We start from the raw sequence: 20,006 nt of genomic DNA on the forward strand, positions 1-20,006 counted from the left end.
GAAGGAAAACCAAAGCAAGTGTTCTCTGTGGTCTTATTTGGGTAACTTAAACTGGGAAATTGTGAATTGCAAGCTATATAGTATTGCTAAAAAATCTTCAGGAATTTGCCACCCATAGAGCTTTAGGGTAGATGAACCAGTTAATGAAAAGATTAGATCAGTTCACTGATTCTAGCTTGGGGCTTGTGTCAGTACAGCAAATGAAAACTGAATTGAGAAACATTTGTCTCATTCTTGTGCTGAGTTGTTATGATTGGATGTGTAAATTCTCACATCAATTTCCAGAAACTTGCCCAAATCCAGTCTTTAAGTGATACAATGGTGTGAGTCTGTAGTCTCAGCTACTTGGCAGTCAGGAAGAGCTCTTGAGCCTAGGATTTGGGTGCAAAAGTCCACCCACTGCCTCTATTCTAAGTCACAGGAAATTGTCACTCATTTCTAGCTTTTATCCAAAAGGAAAGAGTCCACAGGTCAGCCAGGACCAACATAGATATTCTCAGAGAAAAGGGTTTTGAACTAGGAAAGTTCATTGTAAAAGTACACTCAATTACCTACACCACAGAGACCTGTAAGAATCAAAAGTTCTTATGAATTCAAGAAATGATGGTTGTTCATAATGCAGTTTTAATTTTCCTTTCCTCAGAAAAATTTAAACTGATCCCTATTGCTTTTTCTTCTACAAGACAAATTTACTTTCGTATTTACTATGTACTCTACTTAATTAAAAAGAGTTACCAAAAAAGAATTTAACCAACCTTTAAAAATTGTATTTAGTGTGTACTTCATGCATTGTAGTTTTATAATATAGAAAACAGCAATTTGGATGTGTTTGCCTCTCTTCTAACTTTAATATCTACTCTCCCATCTCAATCCAAATATTCTGTAGAAATCCAAACCAATTATCTGTTATTAATATGTCATTTTCCCTGTAGCACATGACATCATGCTGCAGAAAATATCACTTAGTGTCTGTAAGGACAGGTTTAAAAAGTCTGTAAGCTACCAAAAATCAAGAAAACTATTTAAGAATGTCTAATTGGGAGGAATCCTACAGAATTTGCTTTCATAATGACCTACACAATGGGGAAAGACTACTACTCTATTGTTTTGTTTTGTAATTTCTATATGTAGCTCAGGCAGGCTACAGCTTGCATTGTAACCCAGGCTGACCTTGAACATGAGAGACTACAACCTCTCAGTCTTCTGAGTGATGAAATTAACACTGTGTTCCACCACGTGATGTCAAAGACAACATTTTCCCTTGGCTCTAATTTCTAATATCACTCCATATATTAAGTAAAAAAAAAAAAGTTAGTTGCTAACATTAAATTAAATGCAGCTACTAGAGAAATTTGTATTAATGAAGTTTAAGTAGAACACTTTATGCCACTCCCTGAGTGCTGAACGCTTAGCTGTAAATTTGACTGTGAAATAATCCTGATAACCTTTTATTTAGATCCAATTGAGGTAAACTATCTTTTAGTCTAGTTCACTGCAGGGTTAACATCCATTATACCTGCTTCAAAATTTGTTCTGTAACCATCATAAGCCAAAATTAAGTGAGTGATCCAAGATTTAGTATAACTATTGGAGAATCAGCTCAGTTTTATTTTCAATGCTCAGTTGTACTAATTGTAGGAGTTAGCATAATGGATCCATAATGTTGAGCCACAGACCTTTCACATCTCCTCTCTTGAGGGATATACAGATTTGGTGAGATTATCAAATTATTCTCAGGTTTGAATCTAGTGAATTTCCAAAGACCAGCTTTGGTACCAGATGCTAAACTGAGACAGACTGCTGATGAGGGGTCAGTGTTGAGAGCAGCTGACATGGGTGGATACAGATATATGCAGGGACTGCAGTGCTTGGAGAAGGGAAAGGGGAGGGGATCAAAGACTCCCTTGCACACAGAATGGTTGAAGCAAGAACAAGTTCCAGCTGTTTATCTCTTCACTTAACCCTTTCTTATACCCCTAGATACAAAGATTTCCTACTAGGAGGAAAATTACCTCATAGCCACAAGTGACACATTTTTCCAGAGATAATCACTATAAAAACATTCTTCAAAAACAGATCAAAATTGTTACACAAAAGAAAATTACAAGAAAATATTGATGACATATTTCTTAGATGAAACTCCTATGTAACTAAACAATTCTCACATATCTTTCTTTCCAAAAGTTCATAGGGACCTCAAAGCAGTAATTTTTAGTCATTAATTAGCAAAGTTTCAACAAGCCAAGTCTACACCAGCAAGTTTTTCCCTATCCTTAGTTGATGACAAGCTATATTTACTAAGGAGCAAATCATATTTCTTATGTCTTATTTTGGAAGTTCTGATCAGCTAAGCTGGCTAGTCATCTGTTTTCTGTTCACAATGGAATTATTTGCTCTTTTTAAATAATCTTACCATTTCCTGGTACACACCAAAATCCTGTTACCAAATCCTTATATCACAAAATTAAAGAACTCAAGCCAACTTAGAGTGTATGGTTACTTTGATCATTAGCTTGTCCCAAGCCCATTCTTCCTACCTATTCTTCATGCCTGTAGTGCACAAATGCTCACTGTCCTGCTTTTCTAGCTTCTATGCCATGACATGCCTGTAATGCATGAGTGTTCACCATACTCCTTTCTCTCACTCAGGCAGTTCTTGCCATTGTATCAGGAAAGGGCACACTTTATTCTTAATTCTAACTTCAACTTCCTATCAATTGTCCTAATTTCCTTACTTTATGGTGGTTTTTTTTTTTTGTCAAATACCCTAACATCCCAAAATTATTTAAATCCAAATAACCTTTAAAAATTACTTACATCAAGTCAGAAATTCTATAAAATTATTAACTCATCTAGACAGTATTATCTCAAGAATTTTCAGCTTCATGTTGATCTGCAAAAAAGCTTGCCTAACGGAATGGCCCATCACCGAGGAAGTTAACTACACCAAGTGATAGGTAATGAGGGTCTCTTGGTGTCCACTCACACCAACCCAAATGAATGAGGAGTAGGCAATGAAAAACATGAGAAAGTACATCAGTAGCAAGAAGCAATCCTGAGACAAAGTCTCTGGGGACGTGCCACATCAGAACTCACCCACTGATGCTGAGCAGGACAGTGAGGCCATCTCCAGGGAGCTCACTTGCCCACTGCAGCTCTTCCTGTATGAGACTTCCATACTTCACCTAGATTTTCTGGCTAAGACCCTTTAAGGGGTTGAGCACAATAACATCTGTCTATAATTTCAGAAAGCACCAGTAGAAGGTAGGAAGTCTCAAGACAGTTAGTAAATAATAGTGTTGAAAAAGAAGGTGAAGGAGGAAGAGGGTAAAGAAGGAGCAAATGTGGAAGAAGGGGAAGTGGTGTAGAGAAAGAGAGGAGGGGTACACAAAAGCAAGACAGAATTAGAAAAAAGGAAGAAGGGGATGACTGGGAGCACAAAGGAGAGGAGGAGGAGGACAAGGAGGAGCTGGAGAAGAGAGGAAGAGCTGGAGGAGGTGGGGAGCAGGAGAGGGAGCGAAAGTCAAAATAGGAATCTGCTGTCATTGCTGAAGCTCACATTCTTGCCAATGCTTAAAATTTTTTGCAAAGGGCAGTTAATCTAAGAGAATGATCTAAAGGGTAAGAATGTCAATTCTGTAGACACCCATGCCTATCACGGAGTTCACCGGTTGATTCTGCAGTGATTGCAGGTGTTATGAGGCCTGTTAGCAGGGTGCTTTGAAGAGAAGAGACTTCATCTGTTCCTTCCTACCCTGAGTTCTGCTTCTGCTTCCTCAGAAAAGATCCACCTTCTCGGAAAATGAGCCATCCCCTAGCTCAATGCATTTATCTGCTAACCTGGTGGAATCTTTTTGTGAGAGAAGCAGAAACATTTCATCTGATGACATTAGGATCATAGCAGGTGTCAATCATAAGGAACGACTGCACTGATTGAAGATGTACAACATAAAAGCTGTTTACTAAGGAAACTTCATATCTAGTCAAAAAATAAGAATTATCAAAGCAACAATAATTAAGTGTCACTGTATTTAAAAGATGCTGAAATCTATTGCATACTACTTGTTTTTCACTCTGGACTGAAAATAATTAGCGCAGTACATTCTCTACTAATTATCTATCAACACCAGAAAAAGTTTTAAGCATGTAACTATGCCTGAAGCAATCATGGACTAATTTATGATGCAAAGGGTAGTTCTCATTTGATGGTAGTAACTAAATTAATTAAAGAAAGCAGACCTTATATTAATTCTGGCTTGTGTTATAAATGACACCTTTTTGTCAGTGTGTTGTGTGCTGGGGATGTTGCTATTGTGGAGTCCACAGACAAGTATGGTTGTAGAGCAATTATCTCTCAGCACCTGGTTGGTCCCATGTAATAGGTCTCCACAGTCTGGCTTCCAGAATTATCTAACTCTCTTATAGATTCAATATACCATGTTTTGGTTTGGGTTTTGTTTGTTTGTTTGTTTGTTTGTTTGTATAAGCAATTGTGGCACTAATTTAATATATTTTAAAATGAAGGAAAATACAGAAGTAGCACACACAGACACACACACACACACACACACACACACACACACACGCTTATATACTACATAATACATATATAGTGAGACAAAAGCTACGTAGATATTGTGAAGTGTTCTTCCTATATCCAGTCCCAAATTCTAAATGCCAACTTTGATTGCTGTTTCTCTACTCACTTTGGTTCAAGGACTTGAAGAATCAACAGCATTGGCCTTCACTTGCACTGCTAAAATTCCCATTACACATTCTGCTTGGTTGAACTTTCTTTCACTTCACAGAATACTAAGCGTGTGCTAGGTATTTTCAGAGGATTTCCACCTCCAGAAAGAGTGCATTGGCTATCCCCAGGTGCTTAATGGTTCATTGCCTTAGCATTTTAAGTCTCACGGGCCACAGTGCCATTTCATGGAAGATAAAACAAGATCTCCTACCCTCAGTAGGCACAGTGAAGGGAAACTATATAGTTAGAAGCTGTTTTTATCTGCAATTTCTCATGTACTGGGTAATGCCAGTTGTGAATTGAATTTTAAAATAGCTCTATGCTCCTTTCTCATGTAAGCTTGTGAGTCTAGTCTGCCAATGAGATATGTGACTTGTTTTTCTGTATATGACTTTAAACATAAGGGTGTCCCTGTAGATCATACGTCAATTATAAATAGCATTCAGGCAAAGAATCAGTGAGTCTAAAGCCAATTTGGAATTAAACAATCATTTTATAAAAAGCAAGTCACACTCTTCAGAACTTAATGTATTATTATTAAAACAAAAACAAAACAAAACAAACAAACAAAAAACAAGCAAAATGCAATCCTTTAGCAGTCCAGTCCTCTTTCTCTGAAAAAATGTTGATAAGCAGACAGCAATAAGGAAACAAAGCTGTATTCCAAATATCCTGAGTTAATTTACCAGTGTCTGTGGCAGTGTTCCCTGGGTCAGCTATAAGCCATGTCAGCAGAGGTGTCTCTGCAGCCAGTAGATCTGCCAAATGGATAATGTACAAGCTGTTTTCATTCTCAGAGGATCCTTGCAGGAGAATCTCGTCTGCCTCTCAAACCCGGCACTTGACTCTTGATTGAAAAATGCAGCTCCAGGTGCATCTTGATTTCCAGACAGTGGCATTGGATGGGAAACAACAGATTTGATTGATAATGGTGATTTTATACAACCTCCCCAAACAAGTGTGTTTTTACAAAGGAATAGGGGAATAAGAAGCAGAGCCTGAAATAAGAGCACAATGCAAAAACAACTCATCTGCACATGTGGGTTTACCTGCCCATCTCTCTGTCTTCTTTCTTTCCCTTGTTTGTTTTTGCTTTTCTCCATCTTGTTTCAGCTGCTATTAACAAACTGCCCATGGCTATTTGAATAGGTAGAAATAGCAGGAGAGAATAGTTTCATAATTTTGGTGTGTTTTCCAGGGCAATGGACTTCACAGCAGTACATTAAAGGAAAATGAGCTCTCATTCATGTCCTCTGCAGAAACCAGGTTAGATGAGTATGGTTTCACGTGTCTTTTCTGCTCTGATGAGGAGAGGCAGTTAGGAAAGGTTAGGTCAGAAAAGGAGGAGGGGGAGGAGGGGGAGTCAGAAGAGGAGGAGAAAAAGGAGGAGGGAGAGAAGGAAGAAGAGGAGGAAGAGGAGGAGGAGGAGGAGAAAAAAGGAAGAAACTTATTTTTTAATTAGATAAAATCCATGGGTCAATGGCAGTGTCTTCAAATTTTTTTAAAAAATTATCATCTAAAGGTAGTATGCAGAGAAGGAATTCAGTGACAAAACTCAGCCTGGAGAATTTACAATTAAACACCTAGGAGGATCTCTTGGACAGGATTACGGCTGAAAGCTTACTAAGGATACATCTAGACATATCTCTAGCCATATTCTTTATATTCTCATATTTAAGATGAAGATATTAATGATCCGTGTTTCACAGAGCTTCTGTCAAGTTGCAGAGAAGTGATAATTGCATAGAACTTGGCTTGTGTTGCTTATTTCCTGGAAATACTGCACAAAGGGTAGCTACAAGTATTTCCTACGAAGGCTGCTCTAGTATTTCCTACGAAGGCTGCTCTTTAGATTGTTTGTAGACTCCGAACAGCCACTTCTCTTTTCAACATTTTTCTGAACTCTGCTGCTTCCTCCTTTAAAGTCACATTGTGCCCTGTCTAAGGGATGCATTTTTCTAAGCATAGACCCTAGACCGGAAGTCCAGTGTCACCTGGGAACTTATTAGAAATGCAGATTACTGAGATGCGTTGCGACTTTGCTGATTCAAGCATCCGAACAGTGGAAGCCAGAGATCTGCTCTAACAAGGCCTCCAAGGGATTGTGATAGACATTTGAGCTTAGGAGCAAGGGATACAGCTTCTCATCTTCCATTCCACCAGGTGGGTCGCGTTTCCCTGGTAGATTTAAGATAGGTTGGAGGCAGTATTGAAATACTGCATTAAGACCCACAGCCCAGCAATGCTACACTTTTCTATTACTTATGAATGCAACATTTTAGACAAGTCAATTCATTTGTCCTGATCATCTGTTCCCTACCCTCTCAACAATTCCTAGTCTAAAATACTTTGAGAATCTCTTTCTAAAACTTTCATAAACAAATATTATCTTATAACAACAAATATCTCCAAAGAAAATGCAAGATAATCATTATTGAATTTAAAATCCATTTATAAAAATGATATTTGTATTTTTCTAAAAAATTTAATATTAATTTTGCTTTTATATAAACAGTAGAGAATTGAAAGAAACTTTGAGGTAATGTGTCTCAAGTTTTCTACCTTTACCATTTAAAACGTGTTTACACATGCTAAGAGCCTGCCATCCTTCTTAGTTGTATTGAGCCATGAGCCAGTAAGTTGGGTCCTTACATGGTTTACACCCTTTGAGGAAGAAGCAATATGCCACTCAAAGAAACACACTGCCACCAATTTAACAAACAGGCTCTCAGATCTAGCACGTTCTGAGTTGTTTTGATTCTAGTCCAAATACTAAAGTTCAGCACTGCTTTGCATGCCATGATTGTGCTCCTGTACTGGATTACTTCATTTGCAATTGGAATTATGGGAAACTCATATGACAAAAATGTCCGTCATTCCTTTCCTGCTCTGCCTGTATTATGGAATCTTTGAGACCTTTAAATGAGACGAGTCACATCTTAGTATCCTTTGAGTATTGGGTAACATAAAACCCAACACATGCTCATTTAAGGAAACAATAAGATAAAAGGGTAGAGGAAGTGAGAGAGGTAGAAAGAAATTGAGTCGTAAAGAAGGAAGGAGGAAAGAAAGTAAATAGAGAAGATAGAGGAAGGAAGTGGATAATAAAGGAAGGGTGGATATAGCCTTTCTTAGCATCCTTGTCTGTGTTGACTACTTTGTAAGCCATGAATGCCTCTTCTACTTCAAATGTATCAACAGAATCTACAGATTCAGGGTCATCTGCTTCTATGTGTAAATCCACTGGTATTGGTTGAGTATATTTTTTTCTGTTGGGTTCATCTGAGGACTCACAACGTGCCACCGGCAAAAAAAAAAAAATAAATAAATAAATAAAAAGGTTATATATCTATTACTCAGCCAATCACAGCATCAGGAAGATACTTAATCAAGTACACTTGCACAAGGCACACAGAAACTGAGAAGAGAGATTTGGAAGGTGTATTTTCAGATAGAAATTAGAATAAGTGGACCAGACATGATAAGCAGACAGAAAACAGATGTCTGCTCTTCTCACCTAAATGTGTTGGAGTTAGCACAAGTTTTTCTAGCTCTTACCTTTAGCGACACAGTAAGCTCCAAACACTCTTATCCAGTCCTTCCTCTGGATAATTGTGCAAGGCTCCAGACGACTGCCCCACCGATGTAGACTGGTTCCATGCTCCAGCAAGGGAAAGTGAAACAGACCTAAATCTAATTCCTGCTCTGCCTCCTCTTCACTCTTTTCCAAGTGTGGGATCAGGGCCAGCTCTAAGTGGCTTCTGGGACAACTGAAAGTGTTCTGTAAATAAAATGCTTAATTTTCAACTTCAAGCTGTTAGTCACTAAATGCTCTTCTCTCTGTAAGAATGAAGGATCTGTTCTCGAAGCAACACTGGGCAGCATGGGAGTATAGTGCTTCTATTTTAGAAAAAGAAAGAAACAAACAAACCAACAACAACAAAAAAACACCTATGCAAATAGAGAAAGAAATCTTGGGGGCAGAGAGAGATGCAGAGGTGTTCCCGGGCATTCTGCTCTTTAGAATTATATGAAATCATTGACTTCATGTACTGATGACTCACAAAGGGGTGAATTAGATTTTATATTGTCCCAAAATTAATTACATCAAACCACCCTTTACTGAACATCTACATTGTGATGAGAACAATGCAGGATTCTTGAAGATATGACAGTGACATAGTCAGACCTCCTTTTATGCTTCCTCAAAAAGTGTTGTCTGATAAACAACAAATAGCAAGAAAATTAGTATAATTTACTATCATCAGAATTTTAATGAAACTAATATATCAGGAGGAAAGACAAACCTGGTCATCTGTCCCTGATCCCTGCCACTGTAGTACTGACTATGTCACTCTTTGGCCTTGACCTCTAGGCCCTATTTTTCTACTCCCATTCCCTCCCCCCATACAGTTTCTCTTTTATTCCCCTACCATGTTTGATTTCAATTTCATACTTCCCCTTTTTAAAACCTACTAATTCCCCTTAGTGCTAACTGTATGCATATGGTTGTGGGATAATCAACTTAAGCTTAGGTATATAGCTCTGATTTTCCCAGGCAATTCTAGGAAGAGCATTTTTCTCCTTCATTTGTTCCTGTTTTCTACAAGGTCTACTTTAGAGCACTTATCTTCACTTTCCTCTTAAAAGTTGAGTTCCTCCCCAAAGAGCACTCCTCAGTGCCCATTTGTTCCATGCTTGGGCTGGCCAATATGGAGAATTTTCATCAGGTTTGCTCAGAAGTTCATGAGCCATATACCTGAAGAAAAACTCTCCCTCTGCCTAAAGCCATCAATTGCCAATATCTCTCCTCAACTGGGCATGGAGCTTCATGAAGCTCTTATCCATGCTGGTTTTTGACTGGGGTAATCTTGTAGAGCTGGTGTCCATGTCGTCACAGCTGCTATGAGATCATGTGTGTAACAGCCAAGTCATGTCTGGCAAATACTCTTCCACTGCAGGAATCTAGTGCCCCTGGCTTCTATGATCTTTCTGTTCACTCTTACACAGCCTTAGTGTGTGTGTGTGTGGGGGGGGGGGCAGGGTCAGTGTGCCATAGATGTTCCATTTATAGTAAAGGCACACAGATAATAAGAGATTGTGGAGTAATCAGCTGTATTGAATTTTTAATAAAAATCTTAGCTATAGTTTGTTGAATGCTTGCTATAAACAAAGAGAGCCTAAGTATTTTACATTACAGTTGATCAGTTCCCCCCCCCAAAAAAAAAAACCAGAAAGCTGGTGCTGATCCTTTCCCTGACATTTAGTAGAATTGAAATCAGAGGTTAAGACTTAGTTCCAAGGGTAGTACCTGAATAAGCAAAAGTTGTCACAATACAGAGTCATAAACAGGACAGTGTACAACAACCTGCCTTGTGGCAGAAAAGAGAATGTGATCTAAGTGCTCTTTGAACCCACAAACAACCTGACGAGCACTCTCCATATTGGTGATCCCAAGCATGGAACAAATGGGCACTGAGGAGTGCTCTTTGGGGAGGAACTCAACTTTTAAGAGGAAAGAGAAGATGAGTCCTATAAAGTAGACCTTGTGGAAAACAGGAACAAATGAAGGAGAAAAATGGTCTTCCGAGAATTGGCTGGGAAAATCAGAGCTGTGTCACTGAACTTTAAGCATATCACAGTGAATTACAACTGGCCTGTCTCTTTCCTGCCTGTTAATTGAGAAATGAATTACATATGAAGATGGTTATTCCTTATTCCTACCTACTTCATATCTTCATAGCCATGGGTAAGGATTTTCTGGAAAATGATGTTTTAGATAAATTAATTCTTTTCTGTTATTGACTAGGTAATTGAATCTAGATGGAGAGTAATAATTTATGGTTTAAGTATTTTGAGCCAATTGTGGTGACACATGCCTTTGATCCACAAAACTGAGGAGGCAGAGGTAGGCAGATCTCAGAGTTTGAGGCCAGTCTGGCCTACAGAGTGAGTTCCAGGACAGGCAGGGCTACACAGAGAAAACCTGACTCTAAAGAAGATGAAAGTCACAAACCGTCGTCTAGAGAAGGGGTCTCTGTCGAACAGTAGCAGCTCATCAGTTGTCCACAGGTATTCCATATGCCTCACTCCTCTCCACCACGACTTTTCTCTTCAGCCTGGCAAGGCCTCCAATAAGATGGAGATGATTGTGTTTACTTAGGGAAAGATCATCAACTGAGTCTATTCTAGAAGTTCAAATTTAATTATTCAGAGAACAGCGGTTTTACTTTTATACAATCAGCTATGCATTTTGGAGTGCTCTCTATGTGTCATGTAAGGCAGTATGTTTAAGTCAATGCAGTAGCCTTTCCCGATGGCGTGGTTATTCATTGTTGTTGTTAATATTAATATCATTATTTTCCATGCTCTGGTATTCACATGTATCTCACTATAATGGACACACTTCATGACAACCAGTTTGAACAGTGCCTTAATGTCTACCTTCTTACATATTTCCTTTCAGTTCGTTTCCCCACATCCTATCTTAGCTCTCTTCATTATAGATGAAGGAATGTTTAGCTTTCTAACATCAAAAAGAGCACATGGAAAACTACAGTTTGATTTGTACCCGGTGTTGTGTCTGGAGACTGTTCTTGCCATGCGGACTCTGCAGCAGTGTAATCGTCCTCAGCACTGGAACTATCCATAACACTCACTCTGCTAATCACACTGAACAGATCTCTTGAATTTGTAAATTAAAGAGAAATACGTGATAAGGCTCCAGGGATCATTGAATTCAACTCTTGGATTCCATACGTAATAAGATAGAAACTCATTGAAGTTAAATATATCATCCAAGGATAATTTGTGTAAAACTTAGAAAAGATTACTTTTGATGGGTGCCAATACTCTTAATATGGTTGCTGCTATTTATTCACGCAATTAACAGCCAAGCCAACAACTAATTTGAAACATCTCTTAATACTATAACACTCTGTAATAAGGCAAACATCCTGGTGTTGGAATGAAAGAAGCTCTGAGAAACCATTAGAGAAAAATCTGAATGCTAAAATGTATTTCCTGTCTGGGTAAAAAGCACAGCAAACACAAATAACATGGAGCAGATGCCGTGTGTGTTGGAGCAGCAGGGAGTGGTGAACAGTCAAATCTCTCACTTGTGAATCTGAATTCTTAAAAGATGAAGCTTTGAGTATATAGTTTTCCCTAGGGATCAAGTGTCTTGGAGGCAAGTTCAGGTGAACACCCTTACCTGTGAACAGAACAGTGCCTCGTTATAAGGAAGCTTTTGAGTATTCAGTGCAATCGTTGCTGCAGAGAATTGAGCACAGCAAACGCATTTCAGTGCCCCTTTTCTTCCTTAGGCAGAGAACTAACCAGTCATTACAATCACTGCTTTGGGAGTCAGTACTCTTGTGTCATATATGTATTTACATTTCCAAATTTCATCATGTTCCCAAAATAATTTGAATAGCATTGTTGTTTAGCCTATTATAGTATAGTCTCTAGTCTATTAGTCCAGCAAGTAAAATTATACCATAAACAAATACAGAATATTTGACAAAGGGGGGGACAGAGATTAATTGGTCAACTATTATGCCCCAGAATGTTTTATATTTTATAGCATCTATTTCTCAAAAGGTCTTAGTTTTGAAATTATCATATAAGACCATCAAAATACATCTGAATGCTAATTACTAATATGTAGTCCTTGTTACATTTTGTTTTCTGAATAATCCATGCTCACACTACTGTATCATGTAGCAAGTTGTTTATATTTTCTGTCTCTCTGTATATCACGTATATCATTAGCCAGATTTTCCTTACTTCATTTATTTATTATTTTTATTAAGTCTTGTTTTATATATAGCATCGTAATTTACATGTTAGTAACATAAATGAGTAATTTTGTATTTTTAAAGACGTTTTTGTTTTTATTTTATGCTTGTGAGTGTTCTGCCTGCATGATCTGTACATGTAACATATGTGTGAGGTGCCCATGGAGGCCAGGATAAGGCACTGAATCCCCTGGAACTAGATTTCAGCTGCTTGAAAGCTACCTTGTGCATGCTGGAAACCAAGCCCATGGAAAAATTTCAGATTATTAAATCTTGCCTCAAGCAGGAATATTTTTAAAACAAATATTTTAGAGTGGGTCAATGTGACAATAGTATTTTGTGACAAATCATGTTAATATCTATGGCAGTCATAGTCAATGGAATAAAATATAAAGCTCAACTTACATAATCAATGGCTCAAAGAAAATATACATGTAGGATTTTTGAGGAACATACAAAAATATTCTACTTCTCAACCAATGCACAAAAAGTTGAATTTACTTTTTCTTATTTTATAATTTTAAATAAAGATGATGGACATGTAGCTCAGTGGTAGAACACTTTCCTATAATGCTAAAGGCTCCAGGTACAGTGCCCAACATGACCAGAAAGGAAGAAAAAAAATAATGTAATGATAGTCGCTATACCTTGCTTGATTCTCAAAATAAATATAGTCAGTAAATATATGTTACATAAATGTGTGAATATAATTAGGTGACTAATTCCCTACCATTATACCATACATAATAAAGTTGAATTGTGCATCTGTTTCTGTCAAATAAATAATATAAATTATGTGAAGGGATGGTTCTTGACTTCTATTTCTCAGCATGGGGTAAGTAGAAATTATGAAGCCGGTGCTAGCTAATCTATTATAATTACCTTATAGGAATCCTCTGGGACTTAATCTATACCATCAAGTAAATGAGAAACCTAAAAAGTCAAATACCTCATAGTGGCAGAGCAGCGATTAAAAGTCTCACACTGCAGTAGGAAAGCTAGCTCTCTTTGTCACTGTGATGTACAGTCCGTAAAGCGCCTGTAAGAGTTCCTTGTGGTAAGAGCATCAGCAACGGCTTATGGTTTCAGATGTACCTTTTCTGATTCTTCCTCCTTGCAGATGGACCCCCATGAGAACATCTTACTCAGCACGCTTGAGATAAAAAACGAGATGGCCACATCCGAAGCAGTAATGGGACTTGGAGACCCCAGGAGCACAATGCTTGCCTATGATGCCTCCAGCATCCAGTATCGAAAAGCTGGGCTGCCTAGGCATAGTTTTGGCCGCAACGCTCTGGAGCGACATGTGGCACAAAAGAAAAGTCGCCTGAGGAGACGTGCCTCTCAACTGAAAATCACCATCCCCGACTTGACTGATGTGAATGCCATTGATCGGTGGTCCCGCATTTTCTTCCCTGTGGTGTTTTCCTTCTTCAACATCGTCTATTGGCTTTATTATGTGAACTAAACTACAGCCTTCCGTGAGAAGCAAGGACTGGATTCCTCTTCAAACAGTTGTACAGCCTGATGTAGGACTTGGAAAACACATCAATCCAGGACAAAAGTGATGTTAAAATACCTTAGTTGCTGGCCTATCCTGTGGTCCATTTCATACCATTTGGGTTGCTTCTACTAAGTAAGGAATACACTAAGGTCCTCGCGGTTTTCCAGTTACAATGCAAGTGATTTGTACACATGCTGGCAAGATCAAGTGTGAAGTATTCCACTTTACCAGTTTTAGTACACAGCCTACTTAGAGGGTTATTATCTAAATTCTAGATGATACTAGAAAGCTCAATAGCATGGGCAGTCAATTCTCTGAGACACAGTCATTTCCAAACGCCTTCCATCATTGTTCCTAAGATTGGCATGCCGTTGGGACACCAACTGTGCTTATGAAACATTTTCTGCAATAATGCGAACATGCTACTTCAATATGGACTTTGAGGTCTGAGCCAGATGATGATGATGTCGTGGAGTGGTGATTCTCAAGGGTCTAATAGATTCATATGCATTTTGAGCACAATGAAAGTAAGGAGGTGGGACACAGCTTTAAAGAAGAGACTCGGGAATCCAGTTTATCTGGTCTGTTTGATTGCCTACAATGAACTGGCAAGCATGTCTTTCATGTGGGCCTTAGGGGGAGGAAGATCTCTGAGTAGACCATGTACAGCAGCCAAAGTTAACATCTTGTCAAAAAGCTGTTTCCAAGGTGGTTAAAATAAAAGTTAATAGCATGGAGCTCGGTCCAAAGTCCAGAAATGACCGAGGTTAAGAAAGAGTGAAACAACCAAGTGTGACCCTTGTCACTGCTACACAGCATCTGGTCTGAACCCAGCGCTGAGCAGAAAGACTAGAAGGAAACAGATTGATTTGCCCTTGTGAGCTTAGCATACTTTAGGAGGATTTTTATAAATCATTTCTCTCATCAAAAAGTAGCTATCAAATAGAAAAGTGGAGGGAATTAGGAGTACCTTGATAGCTTATATTGAGAATCATTCTAACAGTAAATATAGAGCACAGATGAGCAGGTCACTTTTCTCAGTGTCAGCTGCCCTTACATCGTCCTCCTCTGGGTTTATTTCTGACTGAAATACAGTATTTTTAAAAAGAGAATTTGCTCTTTACCCGAAAGGATTATTCATCATCTTCAGCTTTTCTTGCTTTCAAAATTTCTCATTTTACTATTAGGAGACAGCCCCGGTGAGGCTTTGCTGAGACCCTGTGAACTGGCTTTTCTTTTGTATTCTTCAAGGCTTGTGTATGCACAAATGGAATCTGTGGGTCAGTGGGGTTTGATCATTTAAAGGGTGTTTACGTTGTATATATTGCAGTCTACTTAATCAAGCAAAACATGGAAAGTAGTGGGCACGAGGGTTAGAACGGGGCTGTGATGAGTGAGTGTTGCCCTCCCAGCTCATGGTACAGAAGTGAAGAGAACTGGCATCAATGGCTGCTGTGGTGGATCGTCATTATCCTGCCTTTCAAATTATGTCATTGTGCATCTTTCTATATTGGACATCCGCATTCTTTACAGAAAAGAGAATAGGGTAATATATTTTATTTTTTGTCAGTGGGGAGGGGGGTCCTATTTGGCTTTTGCCTATAGAAAATACTAAATTACTATGTTTTCTATACAATTGACTCTGATTGGCCTTTACCTCAGAGGATGACTTTGCTACTTCTATTTTTAAAACAATCGAAAACAATTCTGTCCTCAGAGTAGGGTCCCCAGTTAAGTGTATAGGGGTCAAGGCTGGTTTTATTCTGCAGATGAATCTTTCCCCTCATGATTAACAACCCTAGGATAGTAAACATTATTGTGTGCTTCTATTCCAACAATTAAAGGGAAACCAGAAATATAAATAAAAGTTCATCATTCATTTTCTAAATTTAACAAAGATGGGATGGTAGGTTTTGGGGGGGCTTGTTGTTTTGTTGTTGTTGTTTGTTTGTGTTTTGCTTTTTGTCCTCCCCCCAATCAATATTGGCATGTTTGGCTCCTGTATTTTAATTATGTGCTTTACCCTTTTGAGTTTTAGTTATAGGACTACAGATCTGACTGAGGATGTTCACATGTGCTCAGAGTAAAGATTCTTCAAATTTCTCCAGGGCTTTCTCCTACGAAATTATATAAGGGGGATCACAGTAATAAAGTGCCTATCCCTTGTCAGCAGGGGTGACCTCTGAATGGAAAACTACAGGAAGAAGCGTCACCTTAATCTCAGGGGCACACCGTGACATGCCATTCGGAAACAACTTTTCTAAAGACAACTCAGAGCCTAAGCCTAGGCTCCCCTTAGCAATTTCCATAAAAGCCATAACAAAATCCTTGATATTGTCATTTGTGATTGTAACCAACTCTTAGGTGTCCAGGGAAGTCAATCATATAATTTAGATCAAAATGGAGAGAAGCAGCGTCACAGGGCGGGCTTCACATGCTTATGACCAGCAAACAGATTTCTGGTCTAACTTAATGCAGAGAAAAGATGGGACCTTGCAATCAGTGCCCTAGAGTGAACCATATGTTGACATTCAATATCCACGTAGGTAGAGAACACTGACTCCTCCCGTCCAGAAATAGCAGTCCATGTAGAATTTTTTAAAGCTACGTATTTAGTTGAACTAGAATGCAGGAAAGGGCGCTAGGTCTGGTGAATCTGGGAAAACCAATTAGTTTGTTACTCAGTAACTAAACTAACGGACCACCAAGGTGTGTTTGGGCAATCTTGAAATGGTATTACTATCCGTTTATACATATGTATAGTTTTTTTTTCTTTTGATTATACAATAGCCAGATAGCCAGCAATTAAGGTGTTTTTTCATCTTTGAGAAATTAGTAGGCAAATTCTGACTCTCAAATGCACTGTCTAAACAAAATCTCTGATCTCAATCTGTATATATATATATTGTACATGACTGCTTGTAGGTATGAAATGCACCTCCGAATTGAAATCTCATGCAGCATACCCATGTGTTTGCATAGGAATGTTACAATTATTTCTACTGCAATTTAACAACAGGGGATAGGACTCAAGCGGTGTCATCTAGTCTTTCTGTCTCTTCATTTCAAAAAGAGCAGTGCTAAGTAAAATAATAACAATAATAATAATAATGATTTTTTTAAAAAAAAACCAAAAGACACTACATTCTAGGGTTAGTACCACACAGCAGTGATCTGTCAAGCTTACAGAAGCACAAGACATCACAAAAGTGCAGTGGCGTTTCTAATGGAGAGAGAAACCACAGACATTTTAAGGAAGACCTGCTTTAAATCGGCAACTATGACCAACTCCATTTTCTGTAGGTCACCGTGTTTCAGTCTTATAGCTAACTTCATGGTCAAAAACAACAACTGAAAACATCAACACAGACAGGTCTTATAACATATCTATATGTGTATATGTGTATATAGAGATCCATGCAAACACACATGCATATGTATGCATTCATATGTCAGAAACAAAAGGAATAAACAAAGGGTTATTTCCTTCATATGACTTTTTTTTTTTTAAATTTGCCAGCCAACAGTCACCATTCTGAAATAAATAATACAGGGTACTGAACATCTCTCTCAGCAAATCAATGCCTACAGTTCCTAAGAACATTGCACAGTTTGACTCTACAATAGTACTGTACCTCAGAATATGAGATGTTAACTAGTGTCTGCATTGCTTGTCAAATATCCATTTGTTCTTTTAAAGGACACAGATAACACTATCCATTGGTGATTTAAAATTGAAAAAAAAATTAGGAAAATGGGGAAAAATCCTCTTGAGAGGAGGAAAAAAAAAAAAAAAAACTACCCCTTACCATGATGGTCAGGGAAATTTACAACTGTAGCAATCATGCCATTTTGCTAAGTGTACAGAATCTGTTATGTAAGCAACCATAACTTTCACTGAGAGTGTGTAAATATTTAAACAGATTTCTTAAATATTTTTAACTTCTAATTTGTATTTTACGGTAAGGCAATGTACTAATTCTGTTTATGGCTTACATCGACGTGCTATGTTATGTACATAATTAAATATGCTGTAAATTAATAGTCAATAGATACAAATAATTGCTTAGGGTTTTTGTCTTAATTTTATCTATTTATTTTTTACTAAGTATGTTTACTGCAGTGCCCTGGCAGAGTAATTTAAACACCCTTTTACATAAATGATTTGGGAATCCCAGACATAAGTGTTCCCACTGCTGTTTCTCACATACAGGTATGAATACACACACACACACACACACACACCACAGAGCATCGTCTACTCTCTGCTTTTCACTCCCATTTTCTCCCTCTTAGTGGGAAATGTAGCCTTGTTTTGGCGTCATATTAACAACCAAGAGATGCTTTTAAAATGGTAAATGGAAAAAAGGAGAAGTGGTTAGGATTAACTGAATAGTTTTTCTATGCGAGATTAAAAGAAGCCAAAGTTTGCAAACTATAGCTAGTCCCCCAAAAGTAGACATTTATAGCAGCACTGCAGATAACAACCACAAGAATTATTCGTACCAGCTCCAGAAATTTGTTACATATGATGCATGCTGGAAGAGGTTTTTTGTTTTTGTTTTTTTTTAAGTATATGCTAGTATATGTTTGTCTTTAGATAGTATTATTCCTTTCAACCAAAGACTCCAGAATTATTTTTCAAAAGCAAAGGGGAAAAAAAAAAAACAAAAGAAAGAAAGGAAATGAGAAAAAAAAGTCACTGCTTCACACCAAAGTTTAAATAATTTTTCCAAATGCAGTAGGGAGATGGTTTTAAAAAATAGAAAAGAGTCAATAGAGAGTAAATTCAGAAGCTGCCCTGAGAAAATTATTGTTTGTTTGTGTGTGTGTTTGTGTTTTTAAGTTGGAAACAAATAAAGCTGTACCCTTAAGTAGCTTTACTTTTGGGAAATTCATTGAGAACATTTCTCTAGATATGTGCAAGATTTTTGACATCAATTTTTAATTTGATTTAAGAAGTACTTTTGTGATAAACATCCAAAACGATGAAAAGTAAGAGTTTATTTTGAGTTCTAAAGCAAAATGCCACTCCCTGTCAGATCACCTCCGTCTGAGGCCACACCCATCACTTTCCACTTGAATCAAGCCAACATTTCCATCAGCTTCTATTCTTTCTCATTTTATGCTTTAGTTCAGTGGTTAAGAGTCCACACACATCCATTTTAAACACAATTCACTCAAACAAAGTTGCTTATAATTTAAATTCCATGCCACTTACAATTTTTTCTTTGCATGGGTGTTTAAATAGTTCTGTTATGGAATTGTTCCTGCATAGTTCTGAGCTGTCCTTTTATAAGAAGTGATGTTCCAGTGTCTTCACAATGTAGTGATTATCAGCCTTACAACGACCTTGTAGCCTTTCTGAACACACACATCATGCTCACTCCCCAATGGCTAGAAAATACAAAGCACTAGCAGGATTCATTGCATCCGTTTTCACATCTTTCTAACATCAGGACTTCTAAAAATCTCTGGGATACATGCGGTAGTAAAATTCAAAAGAGGATTATCAATGAATAGCACATAAGAATTATTTTCATGAATTTCAACTAATTGCAGCCAGTTTCAGCATGTAAATATATAATAATGTTGGCTAGTGTGTAATTCTTGACCTAAGAAATATAAATAAAAGCAAAAAGTTCTATGTGTGGCTTTTTTGTATGAATGTCCTTGTGTGTGCCTTATGTTGTAATAATTTCTGAGAAACATGGGATTTTTATAAGCTTTGAACTCACTATCTTGCAGACTTCAAGTTTAATTTTTCTGTGATGCCTACAAGCAATGATTATGCACACACCTAATACACGAACTCTCAGCTTTCTTGTCTGTAAATTGAGGTATACATTTGTCTTACTTATAGGGCAAATATGAAATGATGGAGCTTGAAACAGGAGGAGATGAATAAGTGGTCTGTAAATAATATATCACGACTGTTTTTTATTTATCACCC

General features: G+C 37.8%; 1 protein-coding gene across 6 annotated transcripts in view; it reads left to right on the forward strand.

Moving 5' to 3' along the window:
- Positions 1–19,717, forward strand: part of Gabrb2 (gamma-aminobutyric acid (GABA) A receptor, subunit beta 2) — a 213,077-nt gene extending 193,360 nt beyond the window's left edge. For 5 of the 6 annotated variants that reach the window (NM_008070.5, NM_001362649.2, NM_001362646.2 and 2 more), the window contains one exon: positions 13,670–19,717. In NM_008070.5, the coding sequence (NP_032096.1) occupies positions 13,670–14,017 (348 nt within the window). In that variant the 3' untranslated portion in view covers positions 14,018–19,717. The remainder of the gene's footprint in view (positions 1–13,669) is intronic. The other variant, XM_030245560.1, reaches the window with a different exon arrangement.
- The last annotated feature ends 289 nt before the right edge of the window (positions 19,718–20,006 follow it).

This window comes from Mus musculus, chromosome 11 (assembly GCF_000001635.26).
Source record: "Mus musculus strain C57BL/6J chromosome 11, GRCm38.p6 C57BL/6J".
In the NCBI taxonomy this organism is placed as follows: domain Eukaryota; kingdom Metazoa; phylum Chordata; class Mammalia; order Rodentia; family Muridae; genus Mus; species Mus musculus.